The sequence below is a fragment of the Acanthopagrus latus genome, chromosome 10, assembly GCF_904848185.1.
Source record: "Acanthopagrus latus isolate v.2019 chromosome 10, fAcaLat1.1, whole genome shotgun sequence".
Lineage (NCBI taxonomy): Eukaryota > Metazoa > Chordata > Actinopteri > Spariformes > Sparidae > Acanthopagrus > Acanthopagrus latus.
Window position 1 is genome coordinate 9,928,666 of NC_051048.1, and position 20,814 is coordinate 9,949,479.

Sequence of the window (20,814 nt, forward strand, 5' to 3'; positions counted from 1 at the left end):
TTTCTAGCTGTCTTGCCTAGAAAATGCTTCCCAAAGCTGTAGCCGACGTCCTCAAATGTCTTTTTTGAGATACTCACTTTACGGCAATAGAGGAGTCAAGAAACCAGAAAACGCTCTGGTGTTTCCCACACATATAGTTCACTCAGGCAGGAGACCCAGGTATATTAAAGGCTGCCTGAGTGCATTTGGTGACCCATTCAAGCATTTTTTATGCTACTTTTATTATTCTAATCTGTCCACGAGAATGACGTCCTCCATGATTCATCTTTGGTTCGCCCGCGCTCCCCTCACCTGCTGCTATGACAACTGAATCACGGATTAAAAAAAAAAAAATCTGCTAAACGTGTTTTCTGGCTGGCTTCAAACACTTTTAAGAAGCCGTCATTGGAGAATTTTGACTTTTTCTCCGTCCTTGAAACTCAAACTAATAAATTGCCTGTTAAAATGGCTGGCAATTCATTTAATCGTCCACAATTCATCGATTTGTTGTTGCAGCTCGAGATTTTGATGTCCATGAAAGCAATGGAAGCGTCTCCGACTGCCGGTCACCTCACAGCGTCAATGTAAGATCTAAAGGTTTACGCGAAATTCCACAGTGAAAGGGTGTTTTAATTCATCATCTCCACTTTGTTTATTTAGCTCACCTCCCGCCCTTTGCTCTCCCCCTCATCAATCATCGCTCCTCTCTTTCTCCAGCCCTAAAGCTCGACCTCCCTTTTTCCACACCTTTATTTTCTCCCCTCTGCCGAGAAGCGCCCCCGTCCATTCTCACCGGCGTGTCCCGCTCCAATGTTTGCGTGTCAACAGCGCGTTATGAAAAAAGGACCTTCTGATGTCTGTCGAAATGAGGCAAATAGTAATACAGTATGAAAGCAAATACGCGAGGGGTGATGGTCAACATTAACCCACGCACGTACGGAGAAAAAAAAAAAGAAAAAAAAAATCCATCCAAAGACAGAGGGGGAGGTTATGAAATGATCAGAGTTAGGGTTCAATAATGATAACAGGGTCAACAAGTGCTCAGGGAGACAGCACACACATGCGAACGCACAAACACACACACACACAGAATGGAGATTTAGTCTCTATTCATTGCGCAGAACTAAATCCTCCCATTTCCTCCTCTCCTGCCCATTGTAGTCAATGGCAGATTAGTCTGTGGCAGAGACAGTGGACCTCAGGCAACATCTGACACACACACACACACATATACACGCACAGGCAAATCCTAACACAACTCTTCTAAAAGGCGTGACTGCTTTTACTTTCAATGACCCCATCAAATCCCCCAAAATAAGCAGATAAACCCGACTTTAATCCTTTTTAATAACAGTTGGTGCCATTTTGACTTCCCAGAACAGAGAAATCCACTCTGCCCTTTACAATAAGCCGTTTACGTGAGGAAATCGATATTCCCCAAAGACGCGTCTGATCGATTTCCCTGTTGTGGGTTGAGGTCGTGTCGTTCGTCACCGAACGTCTCGTGTAGTGAACCGATACTGTAACCGACGCCGCGCGAATCGAAGCCGCCCTTTTCATTCACTTCAGGGGTGCAGTCAGAGAGAAGCGGCTGTCATAATTCAGGTAGATGATTACGCGACATGAAGGCCGTGATCGATGATTGGAGCTGGAGTCGTGAAATTCTTCCGATCCGAGTTTGTTCGAGTTTCTTGCGATAAAGCAGATTCTCAGGGAGAGAATGGACAAAGGTCTGTCCTGATATGAGCCAAACATTGAAGCAAGAGGGGAGGCTTTCGTGCGCCTGAATCAACTTCTTCATCAAAACTTCATCACTGCATGCTGTCACATTTTGACGTGGAACATCGCGGACCGAGGTGTCTGTCCCGTTGTCCAGTGGCTGTAAAACATTCAGCACGCTACTATTTTTTTTTTTACAGGATGGATCTCCATGATGGCGCCAGATGTGACTGCAAAGAGCCTTTCGGTGCTACTGCGAAGGCCGGCCTGTATTCTAACAGACTTTGATTTGCTCACGCTGGTTTGTGGAAGATTCTCATTTCTCGTTTTTTCCCAGAGCCTCAACACATCATAAACGACAAAGAAAAGCAGCAAATCCCTAAATTTAGGAAGCTAAAACCTGCAAATATTTTTACTTAGAAAATGTTTTCCTTTGAATGACTAATCATTGCAGCTCTAGTTTGTAGACGGCTAGACATTCAGTGGGTGTATACGGCGGCTTGATCATCTGTCATATACGTGTGTGTGTGTGTTCATATTCTGCTCAGATTACTCCTCAAGCCTTTGATTCGCCTAACTGTTCAGAGGCGACGGCCTGTAATGAGACGATGCCTCTGCTCCTGCGGCGTACGCTGATGACCTCATCGCACGGCCTGTGAAGTCAGTGGGAAAAAACGACTCAGCCCTCGAGTCCTCTAACACACACAAACACACACACAACCTTCAAGAGTGCCCGAAAACCCAAACACACTCGGGTTGTTGCTATGTGAGCCGCGAGTTCGGTGACTCCCTCGACAGACCACCCAAACAAAGCCGACCGGACTTCAAGAGAACTCGCCGTCCTCGCCTTTAAAAAAACAAAACAAACCAGCTCCCCGAAAAAGGATCCCGCGCCGCCCCCATTTTATGACATCATTCTAACAAAACCTGTCCGAACGCGAGGGGAGAAACTTAGACAAACACACAAACGTGTTCTTTTGTTTGCCCGAGCTGGCGAGGGAATGGATTCGGCCTGCTGTCCTCGTGTAGCCGCACAGGTTGTTCTGCATCTTCCCATGAGGGCGAAGCAGTTGTGTAATGCTGCAATTAGGCTAATGAAGGAAAAGTCAAGCATGCAGCGCCGTCGAAATGCGAGCTAATGACCATCTCAACGCGGATTACGTAATCACAAGATGCGGCCGGTGCGCCTCACACGTCGTCCTGCCTTTCATCTCCACACGACCGACTACACCACGGTCCAATCTGGCTCTCAAAAGGGGTCACACTCCATAAATGAACGCTAAATTATAGACAAGCGAACCGACAACTCTGGGTTTCGTCCTCCACATGTTCCCTCCTTCACATCTGTGTGCGTTTTACACTCGGCGCATAAACATGAGCGGAGCTGTGTGTCATTGTGTGCTGCGAGGCTGCAGCTCGGTCTGCCTCCTGCGCTGGAACAAACCGGGTTAAAAAAAAAAAAAAAAAAAAGGCACCACGGATAAACATCTGAGTGTGTGCACACACACATTGTGCCCTGAGCCTCACCCTCTATGGGGGTCACGTCCCGTCCACGTGGTTGTGTTTTACATAACACTACTAGTGTTGGCCTGGATTGCACACCCCGGCAAAAAAAAACCCTTGTCAGGCTGCATAAAGAAGCAGCAGAAGGAGGACCGGGTGAGGACAGCATGGCTGCGTTACAACGTCGACTCGTTTTGACTTTGAGAGCTTAAGAAAAAATGATGGCCAGTCGTCAAAGTCAATTAATTCCAACAAGAACCTTCATTTTTGATGAATGACTGATGAATGTAATACAGCTCTATCTATACATTTCTTACCAAGTCTGACAGGCTAACACCGGTAGCATGCTAGCTATTTGCCATAAACAGTAAGTGCATGTGTTGTTAGTGGCATTTTCTGTTCATCTGTAAATAAATGCATTTCCTAAACACGGACATAAAACCGCATGGAAATGAGTCCGGACTCACTTTTCACACCGGTTGCACTAGTGCGCCTAACTTTTTTCCCTTCAGGAGCACCAGCACAGAACAGGACAAAAGGTGGAAATGCACGTTTCTTCGTTATTCAAATAACACGCAACAAAAATTTGTGATAATCTCAATCTCAGGCCCACCAGTGCAACCCATTTTTGGGTGCATGTGCGACAAAAACCCTGGAGCCCTGAGAAAGCAACCACCAGGTGAACTGCTGCAATCTGGGAATCAGAGGAAGCGTTATAAAACTGCTACCAAATGTGTTCTCTCACAGTTTCAAGATGTTTTTCTGCCTCACGCTTGAACTCCTGTACCTACTGTAGTTGAGCGCAAACACAGTTCTCTACTGCAGTGGATTATGACTTTATTTCCAGTCACGCACTTTCACTTTCTGGTCACCTGACTGCTCGAGCGTCTTTTTCCCACCAGTGTAGCAATGCTGCTGATCTCGGCAACGTTCATCACAAAACACAAGAACTTGCCACCGAAAGCGGAAATAAACCGGATTTATCCCTTAATTTTGTTTTTCCCCTCCATCTATAAAATCGTCCGTCCCTGATGTAAATTATCAGCAATCAACTTCTTTCATCTTGGACATTCACAGGGGAACACAGTCAGACAAACAGGGAGGGAACGGGAGGGAATTTCGTGTCACTTCCAATTCACATGATGGGGTTGCTAAAAAGGGCATGCTTGTGTGTGATTTCCTGGTCGCTACACTAACTGACTTTAAGTATGTTTACCTTTTTTCTTGGCCCATATGACCTGAGACAGGAGGTGTGTGTGTGTGTGTGTGTGTGTGTGTGTGCCAACCAGCTACCAACTGGGCCAAGAAAGCCAGCAGTGTTACCAATAAAACAACACGGGAGGGTCAGCATCAGTTTATTTTTACATATATGTAGTTAGTAGGTTTGACTTTCATAGTAGTCATTATAGTACAAAACTCCTTTCTGTGTTATTTCTGTATATATTTTCTGTATTTTGCAATAACATCTGACAACTTTATTTCACTGGATTAGCTAAAACCAGACTTTCCATCTGGTTATTTCATCTTCAAAAAAGCGTCCTAAATGAATTTGACTGAAAACTTACATCACAATACTAACCACTATCCCCATATATCCAACATATACCACAAAACTAGATTTTCTCCCCATCATCCACCCCTATATGGACTAAAATCCAACTATTTGACACTTAACATCTATTTTTATCTCTGTATGAACTGATAAACTCGAAAAGTATTTGCACCTACTAAGATTTTCAGACATTGGGAGAGAGCACACACACATACACACACAAACACACACTCTGGATACTGATCCAATTAGTCAGTTATGCATGAGTTTTGTCCAATTAGCCGACAGTAAACAAATGTAAACAGTCCCGCTTCTGTGAACAACAACAACACGTGATTCAGAAATTAGGGGAAGCAAACCAATATTTAGTGTAGATTTAAAGGCATACGATGCATTTACAGTCCAACTGTAGATGGTAACCATGCATCGTGGCAAAGGGAATTTTTAAAAGGGCTGCAGGTTATTTTGAGACTGGCATACACATTCGCTTCCAGATGGTAAAGGAATAAAGTTAAGAGACAGCTGGAAGCGCGGATCATAAAACTCTCACATGGTTTTCCTGGAGGACATTGTGGGAGCTGCGGCTGATCTAATCTAAATTAACATTTCGAGTCAGAAAATACGCCCCACGTCACGCACGAATGTTTCGCTACACGTTCTCCTAAAAAAAAAAAAAAAAGGTCCCGACACTCGTCCGTTGTGTGGGAAGCGCCAACACACACGCGAAGAGTGAAATATAGATGTCGTCTCTCTCACACTCATTCTCTACATTGAGACACGCAGACTACAAATGTACGCCGCAAGGCCAAAAAAAAACAAAACACGCACGCTTCATTTTTGTTGCAACCGATCCGTTCTGATTTCATTTCTAAGAGACGTTATTTGGAGAGAAGTAGCACACCCTGCTTCTCATTATCTAAATACTGAGATGTTATTTTTACACGCATTACATAACCAGAGTCAAATCGAATTGTTTTTGGCACATGTCCCACTACTGATGTTCAATTTTAGCCTTTAGGCTCCCTGTGCCAAAAAGTATGCACCCCAGAGACATGCACACACTCTTTCCTATACAAGCTGGTGCCTGTTGGGGGAAAAAAAATCCCTGTAATTACTGGAGATGAGAACACTTTTAAAAAAGCACACAGGATCCATGCAGACAAGATAATTAATCGTTTCTAAACTTGTTTATAGTAACGGATATATTGGTCGTCATGTACCATCTTTTTGCTTTTCAATTTTGTTTTTGTCTGTCTCTTCCTCTGGTTTCTGCTCTCCAGCGAAAGGAAAAACGTCTCAGTGCAGCACTCAAAATCTATTTTTAAGTGTCTCTGCAAGAGTTTAAAGGATGGAGTGAAACACAATGTGAAAAGGGAGGTGGACGGAAAGCGTCGAGACAAAAGAAGCTTTGGTGAAAAAAAAAGAAATCTGAACAGCCGTATGTGTCGTGAAACAAAGGGGAGGGAAGGAATTTCAAAAATCCGTAAGACTTGATGTCGGCTGAGGACAAAGATTGTGAAGGATGAATAAGTGCGAGGACAAGCAGCGAAAAAGAAAAACAAAGATACAAAGACAGCAATTAAGAAACAACCAAGGTAAAAGACAACAACCAAGAAAGTGAGATACAGAGGCCGCAAATTATGGACTGCAAGAGAAAAAAGCGGTTTCAGGAGAGTCCGCTAGTGCTGGGGCTCGGCCCTGCAGAGGCCCGCCAGCCCACCGCGGCAAAAAACACTCGAACAAAAGGATCATTTATTGGAGGAGGAAAGAGGGGGAGGCGGAATGGAGGGGATGAAAGGAGGGGGAACACTGTACAGAGGCATTTGAGAGCTGTGTGAGTGAAACACTGGCCCCATCTCAACATTCACAGCCAATGTGTAACATTCTCCCCCACGCTGCCCCGCTGACATACTCAGCAGCCAGAGCCCATATGGTCCCACCGTGGTAGCCTGCTAGCATTTATATTTAAAATACACACCCGCCTGCTTCCACCAACACGGCCTCCATTTCCCAATAAAACCAACACAGCAGCGACTTATGGATGCAGCCTGATGGTTCATTTCCATCTGTGAAAACCAACTGTTGAGCTCAGCCTTACTCCACTCACCGCAAGATCCCATGATGAATTTTCGCTAATGCCCTACATTTTTCATTAAATCCAACTGTGGAGCCTGGCTATGAGATGTTTGCCACAGAAACCCATGAGGTTTAAGTCTAACACGACCTACGGTGCAAATCATGCGGAGGCTCGCAGGGCTACATAAACAACAAGGCTTGGCAGGATGCATTCATCACAAGAGCCTCACTGTGGAAGGTTAAGTAAGACTACTGAGTGTTTTACTGATGCATATAAATCCACATCTCCATTTAAATGCTGCCTCTATCTGCTTAAGCTGCGGGCGTCTATTTCTTAACAGCCCAATTTGGTGCAGACAGTGGCTCAAAGAGAATGTTTTTCGATGAAGAAACGTCTCGCAGTGACCTAGTTGAGGCATTGTTTAGCTGCGGCGGTCCCCCACAGCTAGAAAACTGCCCCGCACAGCAGGGAAAAAAATGTAAATACAATGCTAATTCATCATCTGGCCTTAGTGACCTTGCTTCCTTACAAAAAAAAGTTGCAGTAATGGCATAAATGTAGATTTCTGTGTATGTGATCAGAGAAAAAAAAAAGTATTAACAACCACGGCGTTCCGCTTAAGTGAAGCGCACAAATCTTATTTATCAATTTTTAGAGCCACATCCACAAACCTGGCATCCCCACTTGAATGCTTGCCTACTTTCCTTCATGACATGTGGAGAAGAATCATTTTTCTCCTCAATTGGTTTTGTCTACTCATGCCACATCGGAGGATCTTAGCTTGACAGGTCAATGGAAAACTGGGTCAAAGTTCAACTTTATTGAACTTGGATACAATGCTTCAATGTTGGGTCTGAATGATGGGTTCCTCTGCCTAGAGTAACACTGCAGTGAGATGTTTGAGACAGCTTTTCTCCTCTGCAAACAAAAGCTCATCTGGAGCAGAATGATTTTGCTACTGTCATATACCGTCATGAACGTATAAATAACACTGAACAGAAAAAGAGGTACCTGAATGCTTACCAGCCATTCAAGAATCCTAAACATGATCTATAATAATTTCCATAACATCAATATTAATTGGTATTCCAATAGGTTGTCTGGCCTGACATAATCACATAAGGTGAGTACACATAAGCCTTTTGAGGGCCCAGAGAGGCAAATCTATTTATAAAATGAGCAGCCAATCTATATCTCATATTATGGTCATGCAGACAGTCATACAAATCAAACTGGTGTCTATATTCTAATCTGGCTACAGGCAAAATTTCATTACATGCAGAGACGGAAAACTGTGCTCTATTGGATTATCCTGAGCTTTTTCCTTCACATATGAATAATGTGACAGAGCACAAGTAGGAAAAGAAAGGGCACAAACTGAACAAAAGCAGTGGTAGTAGTCTGACCAATGCATCAAAATCGACCGATATTCCCCATTCTTCTGTGTACATTCAGACAAAGATCCGTGGGGTGATTAATAATGATTAAAATCCTAATTTACGTTTACTGTTTCAGTGTACTGATATCATTTTGGACAATAAAGTTTGCTGTTAAACTGTTAAGTATCAATAACAGAAGTTTATACTCCCTAATATCAGGACTGACCCAAAATTCCAGTATTAGTCAGACTCTAGATCACAAGGAAAACTAGAGAGACACAATGCTTAACACACTCCAACAGAATAGAGTAGAAGCAACTCTTACCTGTTCCCTCCTTGTTTCCATTCTGATGTGTCCGGAGCTCCTCTGATTTGTAGAAGTCGATGCTGGCGTAAGTGTTGAGGCTGGAACTGCTACTGCTGTTGCCAACTGCCGCGCTCACTCCCCCGACCCCTGAACCTCCACCCAGTACAGAGAAGAGACGAGACGTGGCCTGGCTACTTGAGGGTCCTTCCAGACCCAAATGGGGGCTTTCTTTGTTGGCCAAGTCTAAGTCTATGTAGTTAAGGCCTTGCTCCGTGGACGAAGTGTTTGTTGGGAGGGACTGCTGTCCAGGGAGGGCGAACTGAGCTGGGTTATCAGTCACAGAACCATTCCCCCACAGCATGCTGTCAAAGCCTAGCCGGCGGGCTACAGCTTGGGCGTGTTCTGGAAAGAGGGAGGCAGTAGAAGAAGAGGAAGTAGAGGTCGAGGTGGGGAGGGAAGGTGAGGCAAGGAAGGTTTCTGAGCAGTGGCGCCTGCGTCCTTGGGGGTCTGCCCGGATAACTTTAGCCCCATGGTCTGGGTTGGGTCCTGGTTTGGCTAGGGGGAAGTCTAGACCCCGTGACAGCACTGGAGCAGAAGGATCAGTCCTGGTGGGGGAAGGGGCTTTGGTGGAGACACTGGATGATGACCTAGGGACGGTGTTGCTATTCAAGCTGAAGGCCATCTCCGTGTAGTCTCCACAGGATGTTGGTGACTCAGACTCGCTCACTGATGGGACACTTTCTCTGCTTTTTCGAAGTGGGACCTCAGCCACTTCGACCGCCTCTTCACGAGGGCAGGTAGTACCCTCATCGCATGCTTTGGGGGCATGAGCAAGAGTTGGAGGTGTGGGAGGGGTGTGGAAAGTGGGGAAAACTAGAGGAGTAAGGGAGAGGGGTGAGGGGGACGGAGAAGGGCCCAAGTCCATGTTGACATACTCAGAGGCAGCTGGGGGAGTGATAGGGGCAGAGGGGCTACGGGAGAGGGGGATAAAGTTCCCTAAGCAAGAAGTTGGTCTGTGTTGAGTATGCTTGCTGCTTGAGCTATGAGGCAATGATAAGCCATGCCTGAGACCTCTACCACGCCCTCCTGCAACCCCAGTCTGGCTGCTCTTTTCGCCTTTAAATTCAATGCTAACATACTCCCCAGGGCTTTTAGGTTCTGGCGGCAGAGGGTTCTCACGGACCCTGGGAAGGGTGTTAGCCTTGGATACATCAACAAACAGGCTCACCGGTCTACTTCTAGTATGGTTACCCTGCTTGGACAACCCACCAGAGCCCCGTCTCTGTTGGAGCTTACTCCCATCTTTGGACTGAGCCCCCCCAGCCACAGTGCCTGCTGCCTGGGTAGCTCGGTCCTCACTCTCTCCGAGGCTCTCACTGCTAGCTGAGCTGGATGAGTATGAGGAGGAGGAGAGTGACAGGTGACGTCCAATCATTGAATTGCCTGTTGCCGGTTGCTCTTGACGCCCTCCCATAGTCCTACCTCCACCAATGCCCCTATTACAACTCCCATTGGGTCTTCTGCCTCGTCCTGGTCCATCATCAAAGTGTCCAGCAGATGGGTTGTGTTTGTAAGACCTGGGAAGTGAATAGTAAGAATACACCATCTTCGGGGCTTGCTGTTGAGAAATGTTCTCCAAATGACTGGTGTGCTCAGGGGGTGGGGGGCTGCCATTTACAGAACGTGCACTGATTGGAGACATGTTCATATAGTCACTTCCTGCCCTGCTGTCTGCACTGCCGCTGCCCACCCAAGCCCCTCCAGAGAGACCTCCACGCTGGTCAGGTGAGCAGCTGCTATTGGGGGACATTATCATATAGCCATCAGAAGCTGGTGGAGGGCGAATCTGTTGTGGAGGGGATACGCTATTGTTGGGGGTCATGGCCATGTAATCATCAGCAGTTTTGGAATCAGAGTCTGGGACAGAGACAGCCATTGACTGGGACCGGGTTACTGGAGGCTGAGTGACCCCAGGAAGCATGGACATGTACCCATTGTCCACACCTAAATCTACATTACCACTTGCTCCTCCACCCCCTTCACCCTTAAACTCACCCGCAACATCTAAGTACCCTCCTCCCACCCCTGCTGACCCAGGACCCATGACAGATTCCCTCTGTGTAGAAGAAGAGGTGGAACTAAAGGACTCGCGGCTGGTGCTCCTTGACATTATTGCGTAATCGGCTGAATCTTCATCAGCTGGCTCCTCAGCTCTGCGCTGTCGTGGGGCCAGCCTCTCCAGAGCCATGGGAGGTAATGAAGCCCGCTTGCTCAGCAACCTGCGTTCAGCTTCACATTCGCGGCTGGAGGAGCGCCGCAGCACTCTCCTAGTCTGGGGTTGGGAGCTACAGCCTGGTGTTCCCGGTGCTGGCAGGGAGCTGGATGTCAAGCCCCCTTGATTACTGCTGCCACCACCACCACCGCCACCACCACTACTACGTTGGCCCATTAGGATATAGTTTGCTCCTTCCTCGCCAAGAGACTGGCTGCCAGTGCTACCAACAGAGCTTCCAGGGAGGCTTGGAGAGGGGAGGAGCGTGTGATCACCGGGACTAGATCCATACTCATCTGAGGAGCCATAGTCACTGGGTGAGCCCGAGACAGAAGCGTGATGGGAGGGGACACGACTGTAAGCACCAGAAGGACCAGCACTAGTCGAGGATGTTACACCTCCAAACTCAGAGCCATGCCCAGAGCTAGAGGAGAGGCTTGGAGCTGGCGAGGGCGCTGGGGTGGAGATTGAGCGCATCAACCCAAGAGGAGTTTTAGCAGCTGTGGTGGGGGCTGAACGAGCCGATTTCGACCTGAGGATTGGGGTTGTTGAGCAGGAGCCATTGGTAGAGGGGCTGGAGCTCACCCCTTGGAGCGATGTAGACCCTGCCATCCCTTCATCAACCTTCCCCCCATCACTGGCAGTGCGAGACCTTGGGAAGCTATGGCGAGGCGTGGGAGAGGCACTGGCACTGCTGATCCCTGCTCCACTGTTAGTACCACCAGGGGGCTCAGTTCGGGGCCGGCGGGTGAAGCCAACCTGGCTGGGAGGTGGGTTTGGGTGATGGCGGCGTGAGGGAACACTGATGGGGTTAGAAGCAGTAGCACCACCTCCGGGGCCAGAGTTTGACTGAGACTTGCTGCGCTGGCGGAACTCCTCGCTCAGTGCCTTCATGGCCTCCAGCAAGGTTTCATGCATGTTCTGGGCCACCACCGAATCATCCACCTGACAAATGACACACACTCTTTTAAACATTATTTTCCAACTAATACTAGATTTATCTGAGTATCTATTCTTAGCAACTTATCAGACCGCGGAAAATTAAAACATATGTTTGGGACATTTAAATCTAAATCTGTGTGTGTTTCAGTTAACATTGTATTTAATGTTTAAATGTTTAAATTAGCACAGCTCACATGCTGGTTGGTTGGTTTAATTCATTTATTACATCCTTTTGGGTTTAATTTAGCTACAGAAAACACTTTTTTTTGCAAACGTAGTGAGTAATACAATCTACACTCCTCATGTCTTGGCCCTAAAAACATCTTTGAGTTATTGTCAAGCAACAACCTATATAAATAAATAAATTGTACCATTATACTCTACATCTACATCTAACTCAAACGTTGGGCAACTTTGCAGTTTCTCAGGCTGGTGATTATATGCTCTTAACATATATGTGGGATTGGAAGGTGGGACTCTTAACATGAAGGACAACAGATTACAAGCACACCTGCATCCAGAACTCGCCCGGGCCTGTCACGGCAGAGCGTCCCACCTCGACGAAGAAGAAGTTCTCTGAATGGCCACAACGTCGGACATTCATCAGCTGCAGCACCACAGCAGCAGCATCAGAGTTGAGCTTGACGAAGTTGACTGTCTTGTCAGTCAGGCAAAGGCGGTAGATGCCCACCAAGTTCTTGGCTTGACCCAGGCCTTTGGGCCACACCTTCACCTGCCACACCTCTTTGAATGCAGGTCCAGGATTTGGCACTCCATAGTCTCCCGTAGCCCCGCTGTCTGTTAGGTTCTTACCTTCAGGGACATACAAAGACAGAAGTACATTAAAAGGTTGTTGGGTTGAAAAAAAGAAAAGGATATGACTGGACAGTATAAAACACAGGTAATTAAACTGTAATATAGAGGAGTTATGGTGAACACTGCCACGGTAACAAAGCAAAGACATGACCTTCATGCATCTGTGGAAAAAGGGAGCACCAGGTCAAACTACCATTATTTACCTGTTAGTGGAGGGCTAGGTGCCTTTATTATGTAAGCTCTGCTGATATTGAGCTTTTTACTGATTTTCAAACCAGATCTGAGTTCAAACTAAGCATGCAGGAGCTTGTGAGACCTGTTCGCTTTACCTGCAGGCTCCATACCTGGGGTCTCATTCGTCAACCGCAAACTGACACCCTGACACATGCACACTCACATACACCAGTTTGGAAAAATTAACCTGTTGACAACTTAAGCCCTGTACAAGAGTGATGACTATGAGAGAAAAGCATTGGTTGTGGAAAAACACCTACTTGGAAAATGCTTACAAGTGAATCTTCTCCAAACCAAATGCAAATACAAGGCCAGAAAGCTGAGAGAAAGCACTCAAAGAGCTCCTCAAGAGCCTTTTTTGCGGAGCTGCTCTCCTCACAATAAACTAGCTTTGTAAACTAATAAAACCTAGTGTCTTTTAAAAGGAGTACAGGCAGTCCATTCACCCTTTGTGTTAGGTGTTTTGTATTCAGACAGCAGGGAATTACTGAACCGAGGTAAAACGGCAGAAGGCTCTTGGTGAGACTTGATCCTGGGCTGGTATGGACCATACAAAGGCAAAGGACTTTGCCACTTAACAATATTTCACCGCCCATGTGGTGTTTTAAATCACTGTATTGTTCACAGATCTAAGGCAGGAAATGTGCCCATTACCCAAGAAAATTACCCTAATTCTATCATGCTGTGAAACTCATTGTCCACATGAATATGACAGATTTACCTCTAAGCGCTTGTTGTTTTTAACTTGCAGCCAAAAGGGATCTCACATCTGTTGACTAAAAGGCACAGGATTATAGGAACATTATGATGATGTGACTCATGTTTTAGGGTGGATTCGTATTCTTCTTTCAAAAAGGGAACCACCCTGAAATGTTCCTTAAACATGGCCCCTTTCCACCCCTGTACCACATTTCAGTTCTCTGTTGAATTGCCAAGTTGGATAAGCCTAAGCATGACAACTAACAATATACACAACACAGAAATCCATCAATGTCATGATGACAAGACTGAGGAAGAGCCTCACCTGTTCCCTTTGCGGGAACAGTATGTTCTTTGTGCAGTAATGGTGAACTGGAGCACCTGCCTAATTAGACGACCACATCTGGCACATTGGGGGAATGACAGGACTGGTGTCATTTTGACAAGCAACTAAGTGAAAGATAGAAACATTCTCGTGTGGTATTCTACTCTCAGCAAAGATTTAGGCCCAATCAGGCTAATCACAGTGCACGCCAACCGCAGAATCACAAATACATGCTTGCACGTCTGCATGCGTTTGCTCTCCCTTTCCCATGACTCTCCTGCAAGTCCGACAATGACAACCACATGTAGACAAGAAGCCTCAGTGTGCACGGTGGACGCCATATCGACTGAGCTTCCGTTATGACAAACAATCCTCTTCCCCAAACTTGCGATTGCAAAAGACAGAGGGGCCCGATATGTCTCGCTGTGTCCCCTTCCAGTTTACTTCCCCAAAATTGGAGGATCGCTCACGACTTGAAAGCGACTCAGAATAGATGTTTTGTTGAAAGCCACGGAGGGCTGTGGCTTAGTGGCTGTGTGTGTGTGTGTGTGTGTGTGTGTGGAGGCTCTCCCCCCATATTAGATGACTCACTCAAGGCCATGCATGGCTGTTTCATGTACTTGCTTTTCTCTGTGTGCGAGGAGCCATGTTTGCCTCCTCGATTTAGATTTACAACAGGAAGGGATGGTTTGGGGGATTTTTCAGCGGGGACCAAGGGAATGAGGGACTTCGGGAGATTGCAAAGAGATACTAGAGAGCCATTAAGGGAGGGAAAAGGAGGGCACGTTAAAGAATCTCTAAAGAGGAAAGTTTATTCTAGGGATTGCTTTGATTTAAAAAAAAATCTAATTACAGGCTTTATTTAATCTAAAATTGAACTTTTAAGCCCGTTTCTTCTCGAAATTGAGTCAGACTGCAGTGCTGCATGTTCCTCGAAGAGTATCCTTTCCTTGTCAAGAGCCCATTTAGCGTGTCGTGTAGGAGAGCACAAGTGAGTTGTTTGTTTTGAGTACAGTGTAGCCCGAAACCTCAGCTGTGCCCTCAACAGCACTTCGACACACACACACACAAACACCCTTCATCTCAGGGCCACTCAGGCTCCGCACACTTACCGACTCTCAAAAGCACTGAAAAACCTTTAAGAGGTTTTCCAAGACTCCTGCAGGGGCGCAGACTGATTGAACATTACAGACCCTTCTTCGCGATTACATAAAGCCAGGGCTGATCCTACATGGAGTCGTATGAATTATAGATCGCCCCTGGCTTTTCTCCAGGGGACCTTCATGGCAGCATGGAGGCTCAGCGGAGGTGGCTGTTGAGAAAAACTGTATTTTTCGCTTTGCATGAAAGGTTATCAGTCGGTCAACTTCTGCACAGACACCCCTATACACAACATAATGAACCCGCACGAAAACACTAAAAATGGCCCTCAGCGGGAGATGAATCTAAGGATTAAAGGCGGATGCACATGAAAGCAAAACACACCTGGAGGCAATAAGGCGTCTGCCGACCGAATGAGGGGCGATGCGTGCAGGGAAAAACATCCAGCCAACCTTGACACAACCTTGTGGGGAGGTAGTACATAAAAGAGTTTGTGTGAGGCGGCTGCGTTTGTTTGAAAGTTTTCGTCGTCTCGCCTCGTTTCAGCCACCCTGGAAAACAACTTACACTGGCTTATTCACGCACTAGTTGTTTGCCTCGCTTTCGCCGCCACAGCACATGAAACTTTCAGCCTTATGTGTGGCTCGGGGAACCCAACACGGCCAACACTGCGGTCCATTCATGCCGATTTATTTGCCGTGCTCGAGCTTGCCTCCCACGAGAACGTGGAGTGTACATAAAGAGGCCATAATCTAACCCAATTTTCTCAAACTGCGATTTTAAATATGAGCGGAGTTATTACCGTTGAGGCGACCCTGCGCCTCCCTCGCTTTCTCGTTGCTTTTCGTGCTATCAGGGAGTGCATGTTTGGGGGTTGTAGGGGTGTAATATTTACCCCGAGGGTTGCCGGATGCCTGCTGGGATATTGACAGCACCCCCCTTGAGTGACAGCCTGATTATTGTTATGGTTATCACATGAAGCCTAAGAAAGTAGGTCTTCTATAGGGGTCTTTGATGGCCTGTGGATTGTATCAGCTCACCCACAGCAGGGACAGGATGGGGGGGGGGGGTATTGTTATTGAAGCAATGTGCCAATGGGTGGGAATCTATCTGGTTCAAGATGGAGTTTTGAAATCTAAAAAGTCTCATGTTTAGGCACTTGAGAAAACACCAATGTATAGTGTCCCCGCTGCCTTGTAGTGCAGTGTAGGTTATCGCCATTTCTTGCTGCACATGCTGCAATTTGAGAAATGGAAAAAGAAAAACATGCAATCCCACTTGCAATCATGGAACAAGAGTCGCTCTACAGGTATATAACAAAAATAAAATGACCAAAAGTCAAGCGACACTTTTTATTTGATGCGCTTCTGTGAGGAAAAAAAATGTAAAAATTGAATGACGGAAATTTATAGCAAGATTCACAGTGTAATCCCCCTTCTTAGTTAGCTAATGCAGCCTGTAAATCAGGAGAAAAACTACTCTGGCAATGAACCAGGCTGGCTCTCGCTGGGTTTTGTTTCAAGTTTCTGACCTCATTGCCCTAGCATGCTGTGCTGCGCCATAATACCACAAAACAAAGCACAGAAAAACTTCTGAGGGCTAAACCCCCAATTTTCTACCCCCTTTCTCTGCTACTGTGCCCCCTATCCCCACCGCCCCCCACTGCCATACCGGGTTACTATCGCGGATAGATGGGGGACAGCTGTGCAGTTTTCTGTCCTGGCATGCATTTCCGAGAGAAAATACAGCGAGCCACCCAGCAGTGAAAACAGTTGGTTTAATCTCTGGCTGCCATGTGTACCCTCTTTCCTCTTTTTCAACTCCTCCACTTCCTATCTCTACATCCATCTCTACCAGCTGTAATCCCCCTCCCTCCCCTTATCTGGGACCACTTTTCAGGGGACACGATGCTTCCCCCAATACATGTGGTTCGTGTTAGTCAAAAGAACACACACTCACACACAAGCGCATGAAATTATCGGTGACACATCCAAGGTTTTCCCATCCCCTGACAAGACACGCCAAAAAAAGGGGGGCTCCGTTTAAGTAACATGAAGCAAAAAAAAAAACAAAAAAAAAACAAACGTCTCAGACGTGCTCATCAAACTGGAAGGCATTTGGAATTTTGCGGCCAAGACTGGCTCAGAATGAGACATTATGTCAGGTCAGAACAGGTGAAAAAGTCCCCCAGTGTCATATTAGGAGCTTCCAAAATCGTGAGTATACAAAATCATGCGTAGTGTTGAAAAATGGTCTAATAAGTTTCCTCTTGCACAAATTTTCCAAAGTGGATGAATTGTTTTTCTCCAGAATTTAACTATTCAGTGGCCTCTAAAAGTTGCAGGAGTGCCAACTGCCCACTCTGGCGGCCCCCTTGTTCGAAAGATTTTTGCAAGAGTGCCAACTTGGACGCACCTACGGTAGACAAAACATAATGAGGTGCCCTCTAGGGTGCCATTCCAGTGGACAAAACGTGAAATGAAGCGCCCTCTAATCCCTATAGATACAACTTTCTGAGCGCTGGTGCCCATCACATACAGCTGGGTGCCCTTTTTTCGCCCCCTAGCCCTCAAACATCCCGAGTCCACCCCTGTGCGCGTACACATGAACATACTTAGAGGCACATGTACCATTATAGGTCTTCACGGGGCCAAGGCAGTGCAGCAGGCTTGCCTGTTAATGCCACAGAGAGTGGTTCAAAGGTTTAGGGATTTAACTTTTATACCGATAAGAACTGTAAAGGAGCTTTAGTAAGGGTGCATGCGTCTGAAAGAAACAGGAAACTATCCCGCTTTAACACGCCGTATACATTCCTTGGACAGAATGCTTTATACCACTTTCACCTCATTTTACTTGACAACCCTTGGGTTTCTTTCCCAGAATCGACACATAATCATGTGTGCGTTTCTACATTTTCATATTTTGGAGAAGACGATCAGAACGAGACAAGTCAAATTTTGACAATTCTCGCTGCTCCTGCTGTGCGTGTCGACACCGGTGTTACATTACATCCAATCCGCGCGGGATTCCTGTATCACATCCCCTGGAGGAACAGCACACCAGTCGATGAGGAAGATCCTCACTGATGCTTCTCGTGTATTCACCGCAAGGGCCGGTAAATCCAAACTCATGCACTTCCTGACCTCCACTACGACAGCGATAATGGGCTCTAATCAACCAACAGCAATCAATACGACCCCGCTATAAAAGGCTACTATGCGTTTAAAGCCCCGCAGCTCGACCGCGCTCAACATATGGGTGCTCATCGACTAAATGGATCTTGTTGCCCCCGGCCCTGCTTTGCTGTCGATCAAAACCCGAGCACTTAATTGACGGGATGCTTCCGACCCCAATGCACGGGCGGCAGACTTTGGGAGGAGCGCTCGAGGCCGCTCCAGACTCGTGAGGTTTGACTGCGACTCAGATTCAAGGAGAGCTGCAGCGTCGCGACGGACCAGAGCTGGCCGTAATAAACCCAGGCTGTCCCGCTTGTCGAGTTAAATTAAATTAAAAGGGTGTTAATGCGTGCAAACTATTTAAGCAGAGGAAACGCCGTGTGGCAGCTCACCGCTTTTCAGCCAGGACTGGAGCTCGAAGGGACGAAAAGGCATAAAAAAAACTGAGACACGGTGGCACTGAAATGATCACTTTATAAGCTCTAGATTTTATGGCTTCCCCTCGCTGCTCCCTCCTCTCGAGCTTTGTTAGCACACAGCCTCTGATGTGCCACCAGCCGCTGACCCTCGAGGCAATAATTACTGCCTAATTAGGGAGATGAGCAGTGCTTAAGCGCAGCTTAACATTTAATCGGCCCACTCGGCGAGCCACCGGTGAGATCCAGATCTCATTGGTCCGAGCCGCCAAACGAAAACACTCCAGACCGTCTTTCTAGTTCATAATCTAATACGAACTCGTCACAAAGAAGAGTTTACTCCAAAACACATTTTTTCCTCAAAACACATCTGACGTGAGAGCTTTGGTGAGATGCGCTGAGGTTTGGCTCGTCGGCTGCAGCTCAGTCTGACATGACTGCATTTGTTTTGTGGCACTTAAAGTGTCAAAAGTTACATCACGATAATCTACAGAACTGACTGGAAACAGATTTACTGTGAAGGAGGAACTGTTCTCAATAATTAGCACGGATAACCATAACAATACATCGGAAAACAGATGTTGTTTCGTAAGTGTTTTAGATCTGATTTTTTGGGGGGCTTTGAGCGCAGAAAACTCAATTCCGTGGAGATTTACTGTACTGCAGGGACGTCAACAAACCTCCGACGATCACAACAAAACCATCTGTGCTCTTGTTTGGGGCTTGCAACGCAAAACTGTGTTCATTATCGTTTAATCTGAAAATCATTCATTCATTTTGTTCGTAAAAACTGTAGAAAAGAATGAAGTATTCATACGACAAAATGTAGGGGGACGTCTTGAAACGCCTCGCATTGCCTTACAAAAAAAAAAAAAAAAAAAAAAAAGATATTTGTTTCATTCTCATACATGCCCAAAAAAGAGCAGGAATTCTTCAGAAGCCGGAATCAGGGACTGTTTAACATATTGTTTTCAACTGATTCTGTCAAAAAACTGACAGAACCAGTTAGCGTAAGCGGTTTCAACTCTCCTCTGTTGTTACGTTTCAAATTTCCCAAAAAGTCCCTGCTCGAGGGGCAGTACTTTCCAGAAGTGCAGCAACTTTAGGGTCAAAGGTTTGAAGTGCTGAACGTTTCTGACTACTCCAATGCTCACGGCCTCATATTTTAGATGTGGAAGTGCACTGAAGAAAGACGTGCAAAGACATTTGTCGTCTTGCACGTCAGCGGACTGATTTCTCTAATCTTTGTGATTGTGATCGAAGCGCCGTTTCCTCTGAAACGACAGTCGAATAGCTGTCATGGAAGACGGCCTTTTTCCAAGTGTCGCAGTAAATTTTCCTAGGGAGTTGCAACTAATGATCATTTACATTCCTGTTTCGTCAGTTTGGAAATGTTTTACAGGTTAAATATTGTTCAGAAAGTGTCTGAAATGCATAAAAGACCCAATAACACAAATACATTACATTTACTACTATGGTCATGGTGTAATAGAAATTTATAAAAACAATTGCATATTCATTTCCTGTCGGTTGATCAAGTGACCCGATCTGAGACAATCCTGTCCGATTTATCTGCTTTTTTTTTTTTGCTACCGTGGCAGATGCAGCCTTTTTTTTTTTTTTTTATTTTATCTGTGCATTTGGCTCGTGTTTCCCCCTCTCATTCTCCGACGTGTAACTCCGCCAAGCTGTTTTATTGAGGTCAACTATTCCCGAGGAGGCGTGGTGAGCTGCGGCTGCGGCTTCCCCCGGCGAAACGTCTCATCGCGGGCCGCCCCCCTCCGCCCCGTTTCGTCGAGGTTAAGCCTTTACACACTCGACTGCCTCCTAATAGTTGAGCAAATACCTGGCCCCGAGCCTGATACTGTACTCGCTGCCCGAAAGGGACTTACTGGACTCAGCTGAATAAATAACCGAGATCCTAATATCGCCCTGTGCGGCAGCTGGCTTGTGTTTGTGCAATTACTGCTGGCTTGAGGTGGGGCGGCGAAGGGGTGGAGGGGGGGGGCTGTGCGATACTGGACGCTTTCTGGGCTGCTTCAGGTGAGCATCCCAGGACGCACCGCTCCGGGGCTGCTGTGTACGACATGCGCGTGAAGCATTTGTGCTTCGCAGTAGGAAAACCTCTCGCTGTGGCACACTCGAAGCAATTACTCCAAACTTACTAACTTTGATTCCACTTCCAGCCGAGGCGCCGCTGATACAGCTACACAGGTATCGGATTGAAGGAGTGCCCCTCTGGAAAGTATGTGAAGACAGACAGTGCAGCATCTCTTGGCTCTGCCGGCTGTGAATTCCACCGTCTCCCCACTGGGAC

At 46.5% G+C, this 20,814-nt stretch overlaps 1 protein-coding gene across 1 annotated transcript in view; it reads right to left on the reverse strand.

The window, feature by feature from the left end:
* Positions 1–20,814, reverse strand: part of si:ch73-335l21.1 (insulin receptor substrate 1-B) — a 48,682-nt gene that overhangs the window by 22,953 nt on the left and 4,915 nt on the right. The window contains exons 3-4 of the mRNA XM_037112188.1: positions 12,242–12,543; positions 8,535–11,733 (exon numbers count right to left, since the gene is read on the reverse strand). Of these exons, the coding sequence (XP_036968083.1) occupies positions 8,535–11,733; positions 12,242–12,543 (3,501 nt within the window). The remainder of the gene's footprint in view (positions 1–8,534; positions 11,734–12,241; positions 12,544–20,814) is intronic.